This window comes from Aedes albopictus, chromosome 3, assembly GCF_035046485.1.
Source record: "Aedes albopictus strain Foshan chromosome 3, AalbF5, whole genome shotgun sequence".
NCBI classification, from domain to species: domain Eukaryota; kingdom Metazoa; phylum Arthropoda; class Insecta; order Diptera; family Culicidae; genus Aedes; species Aedes albopictus.
This window is the reverse complement of record NC_085138.1, coordinates 332,351,549-332,370,741: the sequence shown is the minus strand read 5'-3', so window position 1 is coordinate 332,370,741 and position 19,193 is coordinate 332,351,549. Positions and strand designations below refer to the sequence as shown.

Below are 19,193 nucleotides of genomic sequence, written 5' to 3'. Positions count from 1 at the left end.
CTCTTCGGTGGAACTTCGAAACGGTTCGACGTTAACGCTTCCTCCGTTTCTGGTTCCAGGCCAACGTAGGTTAGCGGCCGGGAATTCAGGTCTACGGCCTCCGCTTTCGTTGTCAGCGCTTCATCGGTTATCGTCCGCCCGTCGTTCTGTTTCATCAGTGCTGCCATCTCCAACTGTGGCAGGTGCGGTGTTACGCGCGACATCTCTTCTACATCTTTCACGTTCCGGAACGGGCTCAAGGTGTGCATGCTACTGCTCTCTTTCACTTGCTGCTGCCACCGCTGCTGCTGGTGCTGCCGCTGCTGGTACGGCTGCTTCTGATCCTTCGTCAATATAAAGACTTTCTCCGCGACTGACCTCCAAAAATACTGCTCCGCATTCTGGTACTCTTCTCGAGTTTCTTTTGCAGACATGCACGGATCTCCTCGGTAATATACGGAACTTCTCTTTCTTGCGCTGACCAGCATTCCTCCGGTTGGTACTGGAACCCTCTAACACGAAACCATGGTCTATCTGAACGCACGCTATTCAGTTTTTTCCACTTCATCAACGCGTCGGCCACGTTGCACTTCGTCTGCACCAATCTCCATTCTACAAGCCTTGTTAGACGACTGCGGATCTCGCCGAACCGTAAAGCCACGAATTGTTTATACCGACGGTGGTCGGTGTGGATCCACTGCACGGTCTTCGAGTCGGACCACATAAAATGCTGCTCCGCCTCCAACGGGATCGTCTCGCCGACGGAGTTCGCCAGCCTCGCTCCTAACTCTTCAGCTCGCAGCTTCAGCCGAACTATGGGTATGTACTGCAACGGTGCTACCTGCGACCTCGCCACCACGAGCGAGTATAACGATCCGATGGTTGGCTCGATGCGGATGTACGCCACGACACCATACGCGTCCTGGCTTGCGTCTACGAAAACATGCAGTTGTGGGCTGTCGTATCGCAATGAAAATCCGCCACGGAAATAGTAGCGGGGAATGCGAACCTCTTCAACTTCCGGAAGCCTCCGGATCCAGTTTCTCTTCTTCTCCTCGCTCGGATTGCTGACGATGTTCAGCGGAACGTGACACTCCTTGTTGCACTCCAACGCTAGCTGCTTCGACGCCGTCGTTTCGCACACGTTGCCTTCGTCGAGATTGTCAGCGATCATGTAGCGGACTTTGGCATCGACTTTCGGATCCTTCCTCAGGCGCTTCTCCAACGTTGGCCTCTTTACCGCGTCGGTGTAACCTTCTGCCACGAAACGATCGCTGATCCTCCCCGTCGACTTCTCCAAAATATCCTTCGCTCTTCTGTTTTCTTCCGGTTCCGGAAGTAAGGCATTGGAACTGCTGGACTCCTCTGGCGTGTAGGAGACCTTCGGGAGATCGTGTATCTCCTGATGGGACACCAGGCTGCACGAATGATGCGTGACCATTCCGTGGATCACGTTTCCAGGTCCCGTCGGGCCATACACGGTCCAACCCAGCTTCGACCTCACTGCTATCGGCTCCTCCGGTCGACCAATTCGCGATTCCAACGGCGCGTCAAGATGTATATCCTTCAACCCGATCAAAATCTGTGGAGCGGTTTGCTGGACATCGGTGATCGGTAGGCCTTGAAGATGTGCGTATTTCCTCACCACTTCCGAAATTGCTACCGTGTGTAGTGGCAGCTTAAAGCTGTCCACTGTGTGAGCACTCTTGATCTCGAAGCGTTGCGTGGATCCTCTAGCCGAGAAGAACAGACTCACGCACTGCGAATCTTTCTCGGTCCGAGAAACTCCTGCGGTCCAAGTTACGCGCAATGGCTGTGTCGCGCCTCGAACTCCTAGTCGATTCACCAGTGCCTTTTCGACCAGCGTATACGACGATCCTTCATCCAGAAACGCGATAGTGTTCACGAAATATTTGCCGCAGTGAAGAGTGACGGGCATCATCCGGAAAATCACGGTTGGTTTTGGCAAGGGTTCTGGCTGAGCAGCGGGAACGGTGCAGTTCAGTCCTGCGGCTGACCTGACGAAATGAAGCAACGGGTTGTGACGCTCCTCGCAGCCTTCGATGTTGCAGCGGAAGCTTAGCTTGCAGCCGGCGGTACCGTGCTCATTCAGGCACAGTTGGCATAGCTTCCATCTGCGTACCGCTTCCCATCGCTCTCCGAGCTGCAGCAACCGAAACTGTTCGCAGTTCCGAATCCGGTGATCCACTCTGCCACAAATCCGGCAGGGCTTCCTCTCCCTCAGGGGTGGACTCGAAATCCTACACTCTTCCACGTCGTGCGAATGCACGTAGCCGTCGTGCGTTCTGCTCGTCAATCCTCTTTCCGAAACGGATTCTTCGGAACGGGGGGCTCCTTCTCCGTACGCAGCAACTTCGCTAGCGTCCCTCACAATTCTTGACAGGAAGTTGGATAAAGTCCGCAACGTCACCACTTTGCTCTTCCTGCGATACCGCACCCATTCCAGCTGGGTGCCAGCCGGTAGCTTCTCCGTCAGCTCCTGGATCAGCATCGGGTTGACCAAGTGCGTCGTTAGTCCGGTCGCTTCTAGGTGATCGGCAAGCTGCTGTACTACCACTCCGAAGCTGATAAAACTCGCCAGCCGATCCGCTTTCGGTGGCGCTGCATTGCGCACCTTCGCCAACAGCATATTGAGCAGTCGCTCCGGCCTGCCGTACAACATGCGCAGTGTCTCGATAATCTTCGGAACGGACTTCGGCAGAAGTAGTCTGCTCCTCACCGCCTCCAGGGCCTCTCCTTTCAGGCACTCCTGTAGCCGTGCCAAGTTCTCCACGTCGGAAAAGCCGCACGCCTTCGTCGACGTCTCGTAGCTGCTGATGAACATCGGCCATTCTTCCATCCTGCCAGAAAACGTTGGCAACTTCCTGGGCAGGAATTGCCGAGCGGACATCTGCGCCTTCGTCGGTTCTCGCTGCCGATTCTTCCGCCCATCCTTCTCTTTTCCACTTTTCCGACGAGGCTTCTCTTCCTGTTTCTCTTCTTCGGAACTTTCCGAACTTTCTTCGCTGCTTTCTTCCTCCTCTGCGGAGCTCTCCTCTTCCTCGCTGGAACTATCTTCTTCTTCTTCTTCGCAGCTTTCCACCTCTTCAGTGGACTCTTCTTCTTCTTCTTCGGAACTCGCGCTTTCCGACACAATGACTTCCACCACTTTCTTCATCTTCTTTGCTGTTTTCACCTTCTCGGGTTTGGGAACCCCTGGTCGTCCGAGTGGCGTCGAATCTCCGCCGCGCCCGATCAAAAAACTCTCCGACAGACTCGATGGACCTCCAACCGGCTTCAGTGTCAGTTTGCGACAAACTTTCGGAGTCAAGTGCTTGTGGTACGCTCCTCTCGGATCTTCGAAGTCCGCTACCGTCGCATCCGCTATTCCAGGCTTTCCATTCCTCGACTTTTTCTTCTCGAGTCCTTTCCCCGGCTTCGTCTGCTCCGATTCCGTCTTCTTCTTTGTTCCGCCTTTCGAGCTTCCCACTTTACCGCCTCCGACAGCTTGCTCCAGCTCCTTTTCACCATCGGCCGCTCCTGAATTCCGCTTCAGCTTCAACTGCTTCAGCTTCTCCTCCATCTCCGTCTGCATTTTGTCGAGTTTCCTCTGATGGGCTTCTTCTTCCGCGAGCTTCTTCGCCATTTGCGCCTGTTCGAACTCGAGTTCCATCTCCCGCTTCTCTTTCTCCAGCTGCTGGCGCATCTCGAACAGCTCCTGCTTCATCTCCAGACGTTTCCGGTGCAAAATCTTCTTCTTCTCCATTTCCCGCTTCTGCTTCGCCTTCTCCGCTTCGAGCTCTTCCAGCCCCTCTTGCACGTCAGCAGGAACACCTTCACTTTCACTCCCGATGCACTTCTGACAGCACCAAGAAACGTCCTTGACATCAGCTGTGACGCCAACACAGCCGAAGTGATACCACCGCTGGCAGTGGTCACAAAATACCATTTGTGATTCCTCACTATCCGGACGATCGCAAGCCGCGCAATTGAAACCTGTCCTGTCAGGACTTTGAATTTCGGGATTTGGTCGGAACATCATTAAATTTTCAAGAATGTTCGAAATCGGACCACCCTATTCAAACCGAATTTTCAGAGCAGCACTTGTTTGTTGTGACAGCTTGAAACTATTTATTTTGGGATTATCGCAAACATAAATGTTCATAAAATATCAATTTCTTTTTCTGCTTATTTCTAATTATAGTCACTTACATTTAAGGCCGCACGGGACGACGTGTATTTTTTGCTATCTTTCCTCTCTTTCTAACAATTTACCTCGCGATTTTGAAGGAGGAAATATCAATTTCTACTGCACTGACGTAGCTGAAACTTTAATCGATTGTGCACCGAAAGTGAGCAAATGAACGATCAAATTTGTAGTCGAAAATATGAAGTAGAAGTTGAGATTTGCATCTTTTTTATCAATAGAGCAATGGCGGACGATTCAGCCACCGTCCCGTCCGGCCTTAATGGTCTCTCTATAATTCTCCTATCAGGTTCGGCGGCGCGGATTTCAACTCGGTTGAATCCTACGGACAAATACATAACTTTGCACAAAATAAACTCAAACGAATCCACTTATTTTAGCTCACCTTCAATTTAGGAAAATCACAAACTACCACTTTAAATCACTGACCGTTATTAAACGTACAATTTCAAGCTATTTTAATTCAATATTAAACATTCCCTTCCAACTAAATTTGGCTCGCAACTTATCTTCCTTTCGCTTTTCTGTTAGAATAATACCATTTTGTCGATCTTCTCCGTTATCTTGGTTATGTTTTTGTTTACCTTTACAATTCGTCTACTCACTTACTCTCGCAACATACTCACTGACGTCTATGCTCAGCGCACGGTTCATCCATCCACCGATGTTGTCGCGTCCGGTGTGGACAACATGTTGCACCCTGGTTGCGCTGTCGAAGAGTTGTACTGAGCTGTGCCAACAATAACTAATTTCATTAAAAGTTCAATTTTGTTAAGAATCTCGCTAAAAATCCCAAAATATCTTTTATCTTTCTGCGCAATGTCATAAGATCAAATTGAAAGCAATCAAATTCCCGATATTTTGCTCCCATTTACCTCAGTTTCTCCGGCTTCCTTCACTCGCTCGAAGAAGATTAAATCCAATCGCAACGGGCAAGAAGTTGCGGATTACGGCATACGATCAAGCCCTCAATAATTGCATCATTTGAATGCAAATGATCCCCACCGTGCACCATCGTGGTTAACGCCAAGCAGCAACGGTACTGGAGCTAAATTTTTGACCCACTCTCTTTTCTGCGCGGGTTTCAAGATGTCACCACCATTGACAGTGACGAAAAATTTAACACCATACGCTTGCTAAGTAGATATGTGCTGCTGGTGGTGGGCGGCTGGAGCATAAGCTCTCTTCCCGAACCGCAGACATTTGCATTCCACACTAATTTTGGGAAATCATTTTGGTTCCTCCTCCACCAGTTTCCCTGCGGGTGCTACCGTTGGGTAGCAACCAGCACCACAGTCAGATGCTTTAGTGCTAATGAGTGCTAATTACGGTCGTTGCTTTCCGTGACACATGCCGTGGCCTCCACATATACGATGCACGTGCATGTGGGAAAATAATCACGTAAATGCACTGCACTCAAATGGTGGTGGTGGTTCTGGCGGAAAATATCCTTTCAATTTCATAGATCAACGCTTTTCCCGGCTGGCTAGTTATGTGGCGGGGCGGTCAATTTTGGGTCACGGTTTATTAAAGCTGCCGTGTAAAATTAACATTTTGGGTTGAATAGGGAGGAAGATGTTAAGGACGATGCTAACTTGGCCATTGCAGAATAAGGAAACGGAAATCAATAATAGTTCAAGTTGATATTCATACAAGAAGCAAAATCTACTCACGGAATAGTTTCTCTTTTAAATAGTGAAGCAGCATGAGACACCGACCGAACATGTGCCAGTTGTTCTGAAGTGGCCTTATCAGTAAATATAGGCTCCAGCCTATCATTTATGGCTTATTATTCCAAATTCATGGAGATTTATGACTTTAGGGCATTTCGGCACCAACATTTCAAAAGGGCGTAACTGCATTTTGAAACAAACCCCTCTTTCACATCTGTGGATCGTATTTCAATGTCGCCATGCAAATCACCGCCAGTATAGGAAAGAAGAGCAATTTCTCTGTCTAGTAATGTTTGTGAATTTCGTGGGAAACTTAAAATATGACCCACAGATGTGAAAGAGTGGTTTGTTCCAAAATGCAGTTACGCCCTTTTGAAATGTTGGTGCCGATTTGGTCGAATGACATTTGGTCGAATGACGTTTGATCGAATGACATTTGGTTGAAAGTACGTTTGGTTGAAAGGACATTTGGTCGAATGGACATTTGGTCGAAACTCATTTTGTGGATGAAGAAGCATATGACATTTCTTCGAATAGACAATTCGTCGAATGGACATCTGGTCGAAATGCACTAACTGATGAAAAGAAATTTGAGTTGAAAATAATATTATAGATTTTGGTATCCTAATTTATATGTTACTGAACTTATTTGGTTGAAAGTACGTATGATCGAATGGGCTTTAGGACATTTGGTCGAAAGGACATTTGGTCGAATGGACATTTGGTCGAAACCCATTTTGTGGAAGAAGAAGCATATGACATTTAGTCGAATGGACAATTCGTCGATTGGACATCTGGTCGAGAGGCACTAATCGATGAAAGGAGATTAAGTGGAAAAAATATTATAGATTTCGGTATCTGAATTTATTTGGTTGAAAGTATGTTTTGTCGAATGGACGTTAAGTCGTATAGCAATTTAATCATGTTAATAATATCAAACATTAAACAGCAAATATTTCATTCAAGGGTGTTTATAATTATGGTAACTGGTTTTGCAATGTAGTTTTCGTTGGCATTGGTGAAATAGTTGATTTTCCATCGAAGATTTCTCCTTATCTTTTATATTGGCTCTTCTTTCAAGTTTCATCATTTCATTGCGTTTTTGTGTTGCACATACTGGCTTTTCCATCAAATGTTTCTCCTTCTTTTCAACACATGCGCTTCTTTCAAGTTTGTTATTTGTGCTGACAGTAGACATTATGGTTGTGATTTTTTTATCGATGATTTTTTCATCTTTTGAACATAGGCTTTTCTTTCAAGTTTCGTATTTGTACTATGTTTGAATGTTATAGCTGCTGTCTTTTTCTCATGAATTTTTCCTTCTTTGAAACATAGGCTATTCTTTCACGTTTATTAACCCTCCTAGGATGTTAGGTTTTTCGCACCACGATGGCGTCATGCATGTTCAGCGTGCCTGTTTGGGTCATATTGACACCAACATCGTTTTCCTGTACGCTGTACCAACTGCTGAATGTTTCAGAAGAATTTTTTCCTTTTAAACACAAGCTGTTATTCATTAGCTGATGCATTTTTTTAGATATTTTTCCTTCTTTCAAACATAGGCTGGTCTTTCAAGTTTACTAATTTTATTGCGTCATGTACCAACTGCTGATTTTTCTCATCAGTGGTTTTACCTTCTGGGGTTTTGTTCAAGTTTCCTGATTTTACTATGTTCATATGTTGAAGCTGCAGATTTTTCATCTGATATTTTTCCTTCTTTTAAACATACGCTGTTCTTTCATGTAGTGTTGCACTTGAACTGAACACGAGTCGAAAATAATATAAATGCTTTCAATGTTTTGATTGAAACGCAGTAGTAATTTAACTTGCGTGTCAGAGCTTACAGCTCAAGAACGCCCGTTCAGATACCGATTCAGCTCCGAACTCATATGTGCTTACTCTATCTATATGTTTTGCGAATAAACTGCTCCGGTCACCCGGAATTTCAGAAAATCCGTAAATATAAATATACCTACATTGTGAGATTGAGAAGGGTTGAGGTGTAAGAAAGTATTATTGATGAACATGACTTTTAGAGATTTTTTTCTGGAATAGCCCACCAATGGACTGATGACAAGACTGTTGGTTTATTATCTTTGATGTTTATTTATTTATTTGATTATTAACACCAACAGGCCTGTGTATGCCTCAATGATGTGACTTAAATCTAAGGTACAAAAACATTTAACAATCTCGACAACTTTCCAGAACAAACTCAAAGAAGATGCGACTCGTTAACTACAAATATCGTACAAATTCACACAACAAGTATCATTTTCCTATTAACAACAAATGACTTAAAACAGTAATAAAAAACATCAATACAAAAAAAAAACATGTTCCATCAAATCACATTATTTACAATACTGGAACTAATTACAAAATATCGGGTTTCCACGGGAATCTCACTTTTTTGAACTCTCGAAATCTAATGTTTCTAGGCCAAGTAGATGGCATCATCGCGACAGACTTCCATTTACGGTTTAAAACTATTTTGAAGGAGATATAGTCGAATGCACTGCAGTCAACCCATCGCCGAACTAATTTCATAACATTAATGCACTCATTATTACGTGTGCCCAAGCAGCGACAAACCATGAGTTGAACATCTTTTTCCGAAACGCTTCCATCGATATTCGTTAGCAACAAGTCGAAGTTCTCGTTCTCACATATCGAATCAGGTAACCGACTCGCAGTTTCGGATGCATTTGTCACTTCACTCGATCCACATTCCATTGGTCGCGATGATTTCGGTGTTGAGTGTCGTATCCAGGCATCCGTGTGATTATTCTCATGCGACGTAATCACCGACAGTATTGAATCTACTTTAGCTTTCAGCTCATCAACGTCACGTTGTAGTGCGCATTTAGGATCATTGTGCTCTGTTGCGGCGATCGGCTCATTCATTTTCTCATTTCGTTCTTAACTCCATTGTACAAATTCAACTAAACACTCGTCGCACATCCAACAACTATTCTTGTGCGGCGGTGATACGGCAGCAAGCTCGGCAGTATTCAATCCAACACAAGCGGCATGGTGAACTGCGGCGCACAATGCATTACAGTATACATACGGTTGATCTTTTGTAACCACTGGAAGAAGGCACTTTTTGCACTCCATGGCGAGTTTTGATGATCAATATAATTGCAATTTTTCGTCACAACGGTAAACGCAATGAAAGATTAATATCGCAGAAACGTACAATATATAGACGATCGTACTACACAAGTGTCATTCGAGATTTTCGAAGCCAGTTTCAACGGAAAATTAACGTAAACGATGAGCGATACAAAATCACGTCCGATTGAGTTAACAACAACACAGCTATTATACGAGAATTATTGTAGCTGACATGCCGAACATGTTCCTGAAAATCCGGATTTTCCGAAAACCACAGTTATATAACCGGTTCACTCGGATATGCTCCCAATAAAAGATAAGTTTCTGAATAGAATCCCAAGATTATTCAAATCTTTGAAAAAATGGCGGATATTATAACCATTTCAGCTTTGAGGATCCCAGGGTATCATGCAGGCATTATGCGAATGTACCTAATTATGTATCTGCGTTCAATTTAGACCTCGCTCGCGTTCCAACTTCCACTGAACTGAAGAATTTTTAAATATTTCTGATCGCAGCGTGCCGAGTTTAACTTGAACGCGTTTAAATGCGTCTCTTTTTTCATGCATGTTTTCTACTCCATAATATGGGTTTCGGCCAAATGTCCATTCGACCAAACGTCCGTTCGACCAAATGTACTTTCGACCAAATGTCATTCGACCAAACGTCATTCGACCAAATGTCTTTCGACGAAATGTCATAGATCCGTGTTGTGTAGTTTCCGTTGGCATTGTTGAAGCAGTTGATTTTTTATCAAAGATTTCTTCTTACTTTTAATCTCGCCTCTTCTTTCAAGTTTCATCATTTCATCGGGTTTTTGTGTAGAACATACTGGTTTTTCCACCAAAGATTTCTCCTTCTTTTCAACATGTGATGTTCTTTGAAGTTTGTTATTTGTGCTAAGGGTGGACATTATGCGTTGCGTTGCGTTGTAACGGAGTAATTCGTAGATTGCATACTGAAAGTTGTCATGTTAAAACTTTAATATGTACTCCTATTCTAATTGCTTATGGAATGCTATTTGGGAAGGAACAGCTATCTAACTAGAGGTTGAAGTAAAAAGACATGAGAACTTCCATTGCCGGCCACGCCCATCTTCTCCGTTACGAGGAAAGGAAAGGATGTGATGATATGACACCTACTTTATGAAAGGCCAGCGACTCCCCGGCGCCCCCATAGGTGTCAAGGAGTTGGATATTTGGAATGGGTTGATTGGGGATTCACTATAAGCGAGTGATGCGGCAAGATTCAGATTGTATAAGTGTATTTGAGTGGATCATGTAGATGTGTTGATGTGAGTGTAAGTGATTTTTTTAACGCCAACGTTGGGAGTGACATAGCTAAGAAATTTGTCACTCCATGGGCCTTTTTGCTTCCGGGATGGGGCACAGGCATTTGGACCATGTGTCCTGGCTAACAAGCCTAGGCTTAAGCGCCATTGATCGCTCTCTGAAACGATAAGAAACACGTTATGTGGATGGGAAGGGATAATAGAGAAGGGATGATATCTACACTACCCGCCATAAATATGGAATCGCATCTTCTAGTATTGCAACACCCCAATTGAATATTGCAGCACCCCAAAAAGTTTGGCATCACCTGAAAACCTTATGATTTACTAAACTATATCTCAAAAACCGCGTGCTCTGCAAAGTTTAGACCTTCGGCAAAGTTGTTCAGCAGGTTTATGACCTTCAAATGGTGAAATGTTTGGTACGTAATTCCGCCGCTATGTGGCGCTAGTGTGCATTTACAACGAAGTACTTTGACATAGTTTATCTCATGATTCTGACAACCTAGAATGTTCGTGTCTTCAGCAATGTTGATCAGAAGGGTTATGGCTATCAAATGGTGGTAATTTTAGTGCGTAATTCCGCCGCTATGTGGCGCTAGTGTGCATTTACAACGAAGTACTTTGACATGGTTTATCTCATGATTCTGACAACCTAGAATGTTCGTGTCTTCAGCAATGTTGATCAGACGGTCTATGGCTATCAAATGGTGGTAATTTTAGTGCGTAATTCCGCCGCTATGTGGCGCTAGTGTGCATTTACAACGAAGTACTTTGACATGGTTTATCTCATGATTCTGACCACCTAGAATGTTGACCACCTAGCAATGTTGATCAGAAGGGTTATGGCTATCAAATGGTGGTAATTTTAGTGCGTAATTCCGCCGCTATGTGGCGCTAGTGTGCATTTACAACGAAGTACTTTGACATGGTTTATCTCATGATTCTGACAACCTAGAATGTTCGTGTCTTCAGCAATGTTGATCAGACGGTCTATGGCTATCAAATGGTGGTAATTTTAGTGCGTAATTCCGCCGCTATGTGGCGCTAGTGTGCATTTACAACGAAGTACTTTGACATGGTTTATCTCATGATTCTGACCACCTAGAATGTTGACCACCTAGCAATGTTGATCAGAAGGGTTATGGCTATCAAATGGTGGTAATTTTAGTGCGTAATTCCGCCGCTATGTGGCGCTAGTGTGCATTTACAACGAAGTACTTTGGCATGGTTTATCTCATGATTCTGACCACCTAGAATGTTCGTGTCTTCAGCAATGTTGATCAGAAGGTCTATGGTTATCAAATGGTTATAAGTTTAGTGCGTAATTCCGCCGCTATGTGACGCTAGTGTGCATTTAAAACAAAGTACTTTGACATGGTTTATATCATGATTCTGACCACCTAGAATGTTCGTGTCTTCAGCAATGTTGATCAGAAGGTCTATAGCTAGCAAATGGTCGTAAGTTTGGTGCGTTATTTAGCCGCTAGATGGCGCCAGTGCGCATTTACAATGAAGTACTTTAACATGGTTTATCTCATGATTCTGACCACGTAGAAAGTTCGTGTCTTCAGCCAAGTTTGTCAGGCGGTCTATGGCTATCAAATGGTGATAAGTTTAGTGCGTAATTCCGCCACTATGTGGCGCCAGTGTGCATTTACAACAAAGTACTTCGGAATGGTTTATCTCATGATTCTGACCACCTAGACCTACCTGTGCGCCGACTATATTTTGCTCGGCGGCAGCGTGATGACCATTTTTGGCCGGCGGCGGCGACGACACGCCGGTGGCATCTTTCGGCGGCGTGAATCGGCGTGACCAAAATTTGACCATTGAATGAATACCTTTTGTAAGTCCTGTTCAGATCCGTTGCTGCGACCAGTGATTAGACCTATTGTGACAATACCCGCATCCTTAGTGTAGTTCATGTTGCAATACAGCATTGCAATTAAAGGCAATACAATAGAAATTTTGCTACATTTTTTGTTTAATTTATTCAGAGGGAAGGAATCTCGTTTCTTCATGGAGGAATCTCAGAAGGAATTCCAGGAGGAGTCTTGAAAGAAGCTGGAGAAATCCATGAAGAAAATTCTGGGCTTATCTCTGCAGGAACTGCTGTATGAAATCCTGAAGGAACCACTGCAGAAATCTCTGGTGGTTCAAGAGTCTGTCGAGAAATTTCAGAAGGAAATCCAGGAGGATTCCATAAATGAACTCAAGAAGAAATCCTAAGGGATTTACAGCAGAAATCCTCGAAGAAATTCCAGCGGGAATTTCTAAGGGAATTCGAGAAGGAATCCTTTAAGCAAGGATTTCTAGGAGGAATCAACGAAAAATAGCCAGGAGAAATTCCAAAAGATTTTGCAGCAGGAAACCTCAAAAGAATTCAAGTGGCAGTTTAGAAGAAAATTAGAAAAAGAGTCTACAAAGGAATTCTAAGAGGAATCAACGAAAATTACCTTAGAGGTAATTCTGGAGGAATTCCAGGAGAAATCCCTGAGAGAATTCTAGGAGGAATCCCCGAAGGAATTCTAAGTGGAATTCTCGCAGGAATTCCAGAAAGAATCTTCGAAGGAATCTCCGAAGAAATTACAGGAGAACGTTATGGAAAAATCCCAGGAGTAGCCACCCAAAGAACTTCGGAAGAAATCTTCGAAGTAATTTCGAGCGGAATCCTCAAAGGTTTTTTAAGAGGAAACCCCCAAGAGGAATTTCCATAGGAAGTCAGAAGGAATCCCCGAAGAAATTCAAGAAGGAATCCTCGAAGGAACTCTAGGACGAATCCACGAATTCTAGAAAGAATTTCCGAAGGAATTCTTGGAGAAATCACCGAATAAATTCATGAAGGAAACCCTGAAGGAATTCCAGGAGGAATCTAAGGAATTTCAGGAGGAATTTCCGAAAAAAATAAAAGAGGAATCACCACAGGAATTCCAAGAGGAAACTTCAAAGCTATTCCAGGAGGAGTTCCCGTGTTAATTTTAGGAGGAATCCCCGACAGAATATCAGGAGGAATACCCGAAGAAATATCAGGAGGAAACTTTGAAGGAAGTCCAGCAGTAATCCACGAAGGAATTCCAAGACAAATCTCCGAAGGAACTCTAAGAGGATACCCCGAAGGAATTCCCGGTGGAATCCACGACGGAATATCAAGAGGAATCCCCGAAAGAAATTCCAGAAAGAATTTTTCAAAGTAATTCGTGAAGGAATCCTCAAAAGACTTCTAGGAGGAACCATCGAAACAAAAAATTAGAGGAATCCTCGAAGAAATTTCATGAGGAACCCGTGGATAAAATTGAAAAGGAATCTTCGAAGGAATTTTAGGGGGAATGCCCAAAGGCATTTCAGGAGGAATCCCCGCAGGAATTTCAAGAGCAAATTCCGAAAATAATCCTGCGTGAATCCCAAAGGAATTCCAGCAGTTATCCACAAAAAAAAAATCCAGCAGGACTCCAGAGGGAACTTCCAAGGGAATTCGGGTAAGAATCTCCAAAGGACTTCAATAACGGATCAACGAAAAATATCCTCTGAAAGAGTTCCAGAAGAAATTCGTGAGGGAATTCTAGGAGGAATCACCGAAGGAATTCCAAGAGGAATCCCCGAATGAATTCCAGAAGAAATTCCCCAAGGAATTCCAGTAGGAAACCCCGAAGGAATTCTAGGTGGAATCCCCGGAGGAATTCAATGAAAAATTTCTGGAGCAATCTCCGAAGAAATTCAAAGAGGAATCACAACAGAAATTCCACGAGGAAACTCCAAAGGAAATCCAGGTAGAATCTCCGAAGTAATTGCTGGAGGAGTTCCCGTAGAAATTCCAGGGGGAGTCCCCAACGGAATGTCAGGAGAAATCCCCTAAGAAATTTCAAGAGGAATCCTTGAAGGAAGTTCAGAAGGAATTTCCGAAAGAACTCGAGGATCAATCCCCGAAATAATTCCAGGAGAAATCCCCAAAAGAACTCTAGGAGGAGACCCCGAAGGAATTCCAAAAGAAATCTCCGAAAGAATTCAAGGAGAAATCGAAGGATCCGAAGGAATCCCTGAAGGAAGCCCAGAATGAATACTTCGACGGAATTCCAGGAGGATATCCTGAAGAAATTTCAAGAGAAATCTCTGAAGAAATCACAGGAGCAATCCCTACAGGAATCCCAGGGGGGGGGGGGGAGAGAGGAAACCCCATAGGAAGTTCAGACGAAATCTCCGAAGAAACTCTAGGAGAAATCCCCTAAGAAATGCTAGGAGGACTCCTGGAGGAACTCTATGAAGAATTCCTGGAGGAAATCAAGGAGAAATCTCCGTAAGAATTCTAAAAGAAATCATCGAAGAAATTCCAGGAGGAAACCCCGAAGGAATTTTAAGAGAAATCCCCGAAAGAAGAATCCTCGAAGTAATGCAACATTAATTTTGTTTGTGCGCGATCACCGGTGCGATAAATAAAAACCGGCGGCGTGACAAACTGCGGCGTATGGCCTAGGTGATCAGAATCATGAGATAAACCATGTCAAAGTACTTCGTTTTAAATGCACACTGGCGCCACATAACGACGGAATAACGCACTTATCACCATTTGATAGTCAGAAACCGTCTGATCAACTTTGCCGAAGACAAGAACATTCTGGGTGGTCAGAATCATGAGATAAACCATGTCAAAGTACTTCGTTGTAAATGCACACTGACGCCTCATAGCGGCGGAATTACGCAGTAAACTTACTACCATTTGATAGCCATAGACCGGCTGACCAACTTTGCTGAAGGCAAGAACTTTCTAGGTGGTCAAAATTATGAGATAAACCATGCCAAAGTACTTCGTTGTAAATGTACACTGGTGCCACATAGCGGTGAAATTACGCACTAAACTAATCACCGTTTGATAGTCATAGACCGTCTGATCAACTTTTCTGAAGACACGAACATTCTAGGTGGTCAGAATCATGAGATAAACCATGCCAAAGCACTTCATTGTAAATGCACTTTAGCGCCACATAGCGGCGGAATTACGCACTAAAATTACCACCATTTGATAGCCGTAGACCTTCTGATCAACATTGCTGAAGACACGAACATTCTAGGTGGTCAGAATCATGAGATAAACCATGTCAAAGCACTTCATTGTAAATGCACACTAGCGCTACATAGCGGAAGAATTACGCACTAAAATTACCACCATTTGATAGCCACAGACCTTCTGATCAACATTGCTGAAGACACGAACATTCTAGGTGGTCAGAATATTTAAATAAACCATGTCAAAGTACTTCATTATAATGCACACTAGCGCCACATAGTGGCAGAATTACGCACTAAAATTACCACCATTTGATAGCCATAACCCTTCTGATCAACATTGCTGAAGACACGAACATTCTAGGTGGTCAGAATCTTGAGATAAACCATGTCAAAGTACTTCATTATAATGCACACTAGCGCCACATAGCGGCGGAATTACGCACTAAAATTTGATCTGATAGCCACAGACCTTCTGATCAATATTACTGAAGACACGAACATTCTAGGTGGTCAGAATCATGAGATAAACCATGTCAAAGTACTTCGTTTTAAATGCACACTGGCGCCACATAGCGGCGGAATTACACACTAAACTTACTACCATTTGATAGCCATAAGTCTTCTGATCAACTTTGCTGAAGGTCTAATTTATGCAGGGGATACGGTTTTTGAGATACAGTTCAGAAAGTGATGAAGTCTTCAGGTGATGCCAAACTTTCTGGGGGTGCTGCAATATTCAACTGGGGTGTTGCAATACTAGCCGATGCGATTCCATATTTATGGCGGGTAGTGTATTTATCGAGATGTCAGCGACTCACCGACAATTTCGTAAATAGAAAGGAGAAGGGATTTTGGTACGGGAAAGGTCGGGTATGATTAAGTTATGGGACTGGATTGTTATGAAAGTTTTATACCAAATGTTTTATAATATCAAAAAAGCATCATATCATAGTTTACCCTCATAACTTACCTATTTTTCTCGTTCATGAATGGAAACATTCAATAAGTATACGAAAACTAAGACCAATCTTTTTTTTACACAAAAAGCAAGCATAACAACATTAGCAGGAACGAACTCACCGGTAATAATATATGAAATGCCAACATAGTTCCTTTCCGTACAACTAAATTATTTTCATTGATTTGCAAATTAAGCCAATTAGAAATCTTGTTTAAGCACGTTTTTATTGGAAACGCAAAAAATACTTAGTCGTTCAAAGTTGTGGGAAGGAATGTGTTACACAGATCATGTAATTATGAGTTCCCGATCAGAATGACAGGGCTTCGAATAAAAACTTTTGCAGATTAGACTACTAATACATATAATCTTGATGGGTAATGGGAAAGATGTCGAAACGTCACAAAGTTTATTGTGGTGAAAATTATGAGGGCAACTTTGAGTTCAACAGGATTTAAAAATATGTCATGATGAACACCCTCAAAACTCAAGCCAATATTCAGGAACTGAGTTCACTCGAAAGCATAGGTAAAATAATTGTATCGAATTGAATTCTAAATATTGTTTTGTTTTAGTTTGGGCTGAGAACGCACTCATTGAAAAATATAAATACAATATAAAAAAGAAAGATCTGACCTTAATGGCGACCTATGTCACCTAACTGCTGGCTTGCACGGCAGACTACTTCGTCACAACTCGCTGGACGTAGACTCCGGACTTGATTGGGCCACCTTGGAAGTCGTCCGGCGGGTATCACCGACACTTGCCGATGGATGTCTGCTCCCTTACTTGTTATCCCAGGTTGAATGTAATGTATCCGTGGGAAACTTGGACGGCTTTCTCCTGACTTGATAATGTCGTCACAGTGCTCGAACACAAAAACTTCAAAAGTAGCTCCGACAGCAGAAACTTCCGATTTTTTCACTGTTCAATTTCCATATTATTTTGAATTGGAACGGGGCAAAATTCTTTATTACACCAACGAACCTAACCTCAAAATGACTGACAGTTCTCAGGTCATTTTGACAGATGTAACATGAGAATGAAAAAGACGGCAACAAGATCGATAAAGTAGAATATATTATCCGTCTTTTTCGTGTCAAAATGACCTGAGAATTGTCAAACATTTTCATGGCTAACTTTGTTGGTGTAATGAAGAATTGACAGACCGAGAAAATTTTGCTTCCGTTTCTTGGCACAGCACACTTCGATCTCCTGTGCTAAGGGTGGACATTATGATAGTGATTTTTTATCAATAATTCTTCCTTCTTTTGAACATAGACTATTCTTTCAAGTTTGAATGTGTTTGAATGTTTTAGCTGTTGTCTTTTTATCATGTTTTTTTCCTTCTTTGAAATATAGGCTATTCTTTCACGTTTATTGATTTCATTGCGTTTTCCTGTACCAACTGCTGAATGTTGCAGAAGAAATTTCTCCTTTTGAACACAAGCTGTTATTCCGTTTGGTATTTAGATGTTATAACTGCAGATTTTTTCCTCAGATATTTTTCCTTCTTTCAAACAAAGGCTATTCTTTGACGCAGTGTTGCAATTGAACTCAACGCGAGCCAGAAATGATTCGACTAAACGTCATTCGACCAAATGTCTTCTGACCAAATGTCATAGATCCGTTGAGGGTCGGGTAGGTGAAGGTTAAAAAACGCGAGAAAATTTTTTGGTTGTGCCATGCGGGTTTTAGAGCGGATCAAAGATAATTGAAGTGACTTTCAAAGAGTCAAGTCTAGGGCATTTCGAGAGGTTCTGAAAGAGATTCCGAAGATCTTAAGTGCTCTCAGGGGCTTTGAGAGAACTTGCACGTGGGTTTAGAGGTGTTCCCGGGGAATCCAGAATACTTCCATGGAGATTCAGAGAGGTGTCATATGGATTTCAAGACGTTTTAAGACGCTTCAGAGGGTTTTGCAGGGCTTTAGAGGGTTTCAAAACTTTAAAAGTCTCATCAGTGGTTTCCAAGGGATTTCATAAGGTTTTCTGTAGTTTGGAGGGGTTCCAAAGAGGTTTGAAGATACATAACTGTGTTTCAGTGGATTTCAGAGGGCTTCAGGAGACTTTAAAAGAAGTGCTAGGGTATTTTTTTTTTCTTTTTTTTATTCAGGGATTTTCTGCCGTAGGCGTTTTGGATACTTTCAGGGAGGTATCAAGGCATGCTAGTGGATACAGAAGATTTCCGGGAGAACAAAGGGATTCAATAAGAGCTTACGGGGACTGCAGGGGGCTTCAAGGCGTTACAGTCGAAATCATTGGATTATTGACGTGTATCTCAGGGGCTTCAAATGGTTCCAAAGGGGTTACAGCAGGATTACAAATCAAGTCCAGAGGGTTTCAGTAGAATTTCAATATGTTTCACGGGTGCTTTCGTTTCGAGAGGCTTCAGGAGGTTTCGAAGAAGATTCCGAAGATTTGAAGGGGTTTTAGGGACTTTAGATGTTTTCTGTGGTTTCATGAGGCTTCATGAGGAGGGGTTATTCCAAAGAGGTTTCAAGGTATTTCAAGGTGTTCCACTAGTTTTCAGGGGACTTCAGGAGACTTTGAGAGATGTATGTAAGACTGTCAGAGGAGTTTTGAGGTGTTTCAAGGCATATCAGGCAGGCTCTAGGCGTGCTAGTTGGTTTCATCGGGTTTCCGGGAGCTTAAAGCGGTTTAATAGGATCTTACGGGGATATCAGGAGGTTTCAGGGCGTTTCATTGAAATTCATTGAGTTTCTGGGGGTTTTAGATGGTTTTATTAAGCTCCCGGGGATTTCATGGACTTCAGAGAGTTCAAGGGGCGTTAGGTGAGATTACAATATAAGTCAAGGCGTTTCAATGGGTTTCAGTAGTATTTTACTATGCTCAGGGGTGGTTTTGGAATTTCAGGTCGTTTCAAGAGGTTGCGGTGGGGTTTCAAAGATGATGTTATGGGATTTCAGGGGACATTAGGGAAAGTCGTGCTTCGAATAATCAT

General features: G+C 43.2%; 2 protein-coding genes across 3 annotated transcripts in view; one reads left to right on the top strand and one right to left on the bottom strand.

The window, feature by feature from the left end:
• The window catches only part of LOC109410089 (insulin-like growth factor-binding protein complex acid labile subunit), an 878,026-nt gene that overhangs the window by 78,068 nt on the left and 780,765 nt on the right, over positions 1 to 19,193 (top strand). The window lies entirely within an intron of this gene.
• LOC134284240 (uncharacterized) lies at positions 7,951 to 14,425 on the bottom strand. The gene has a single exon (XM_062842947.1). It carries the CDS (start codon positions 8,764 to 8,766, stop codon positions 8,236 to 8,238), a length of 531 nt encoding a protein of 176 aa, XP_062698931.1. The 5' UTR covers positions 8,767 to 14,425; the 3' UTR covers positions 7,951 to 8,235.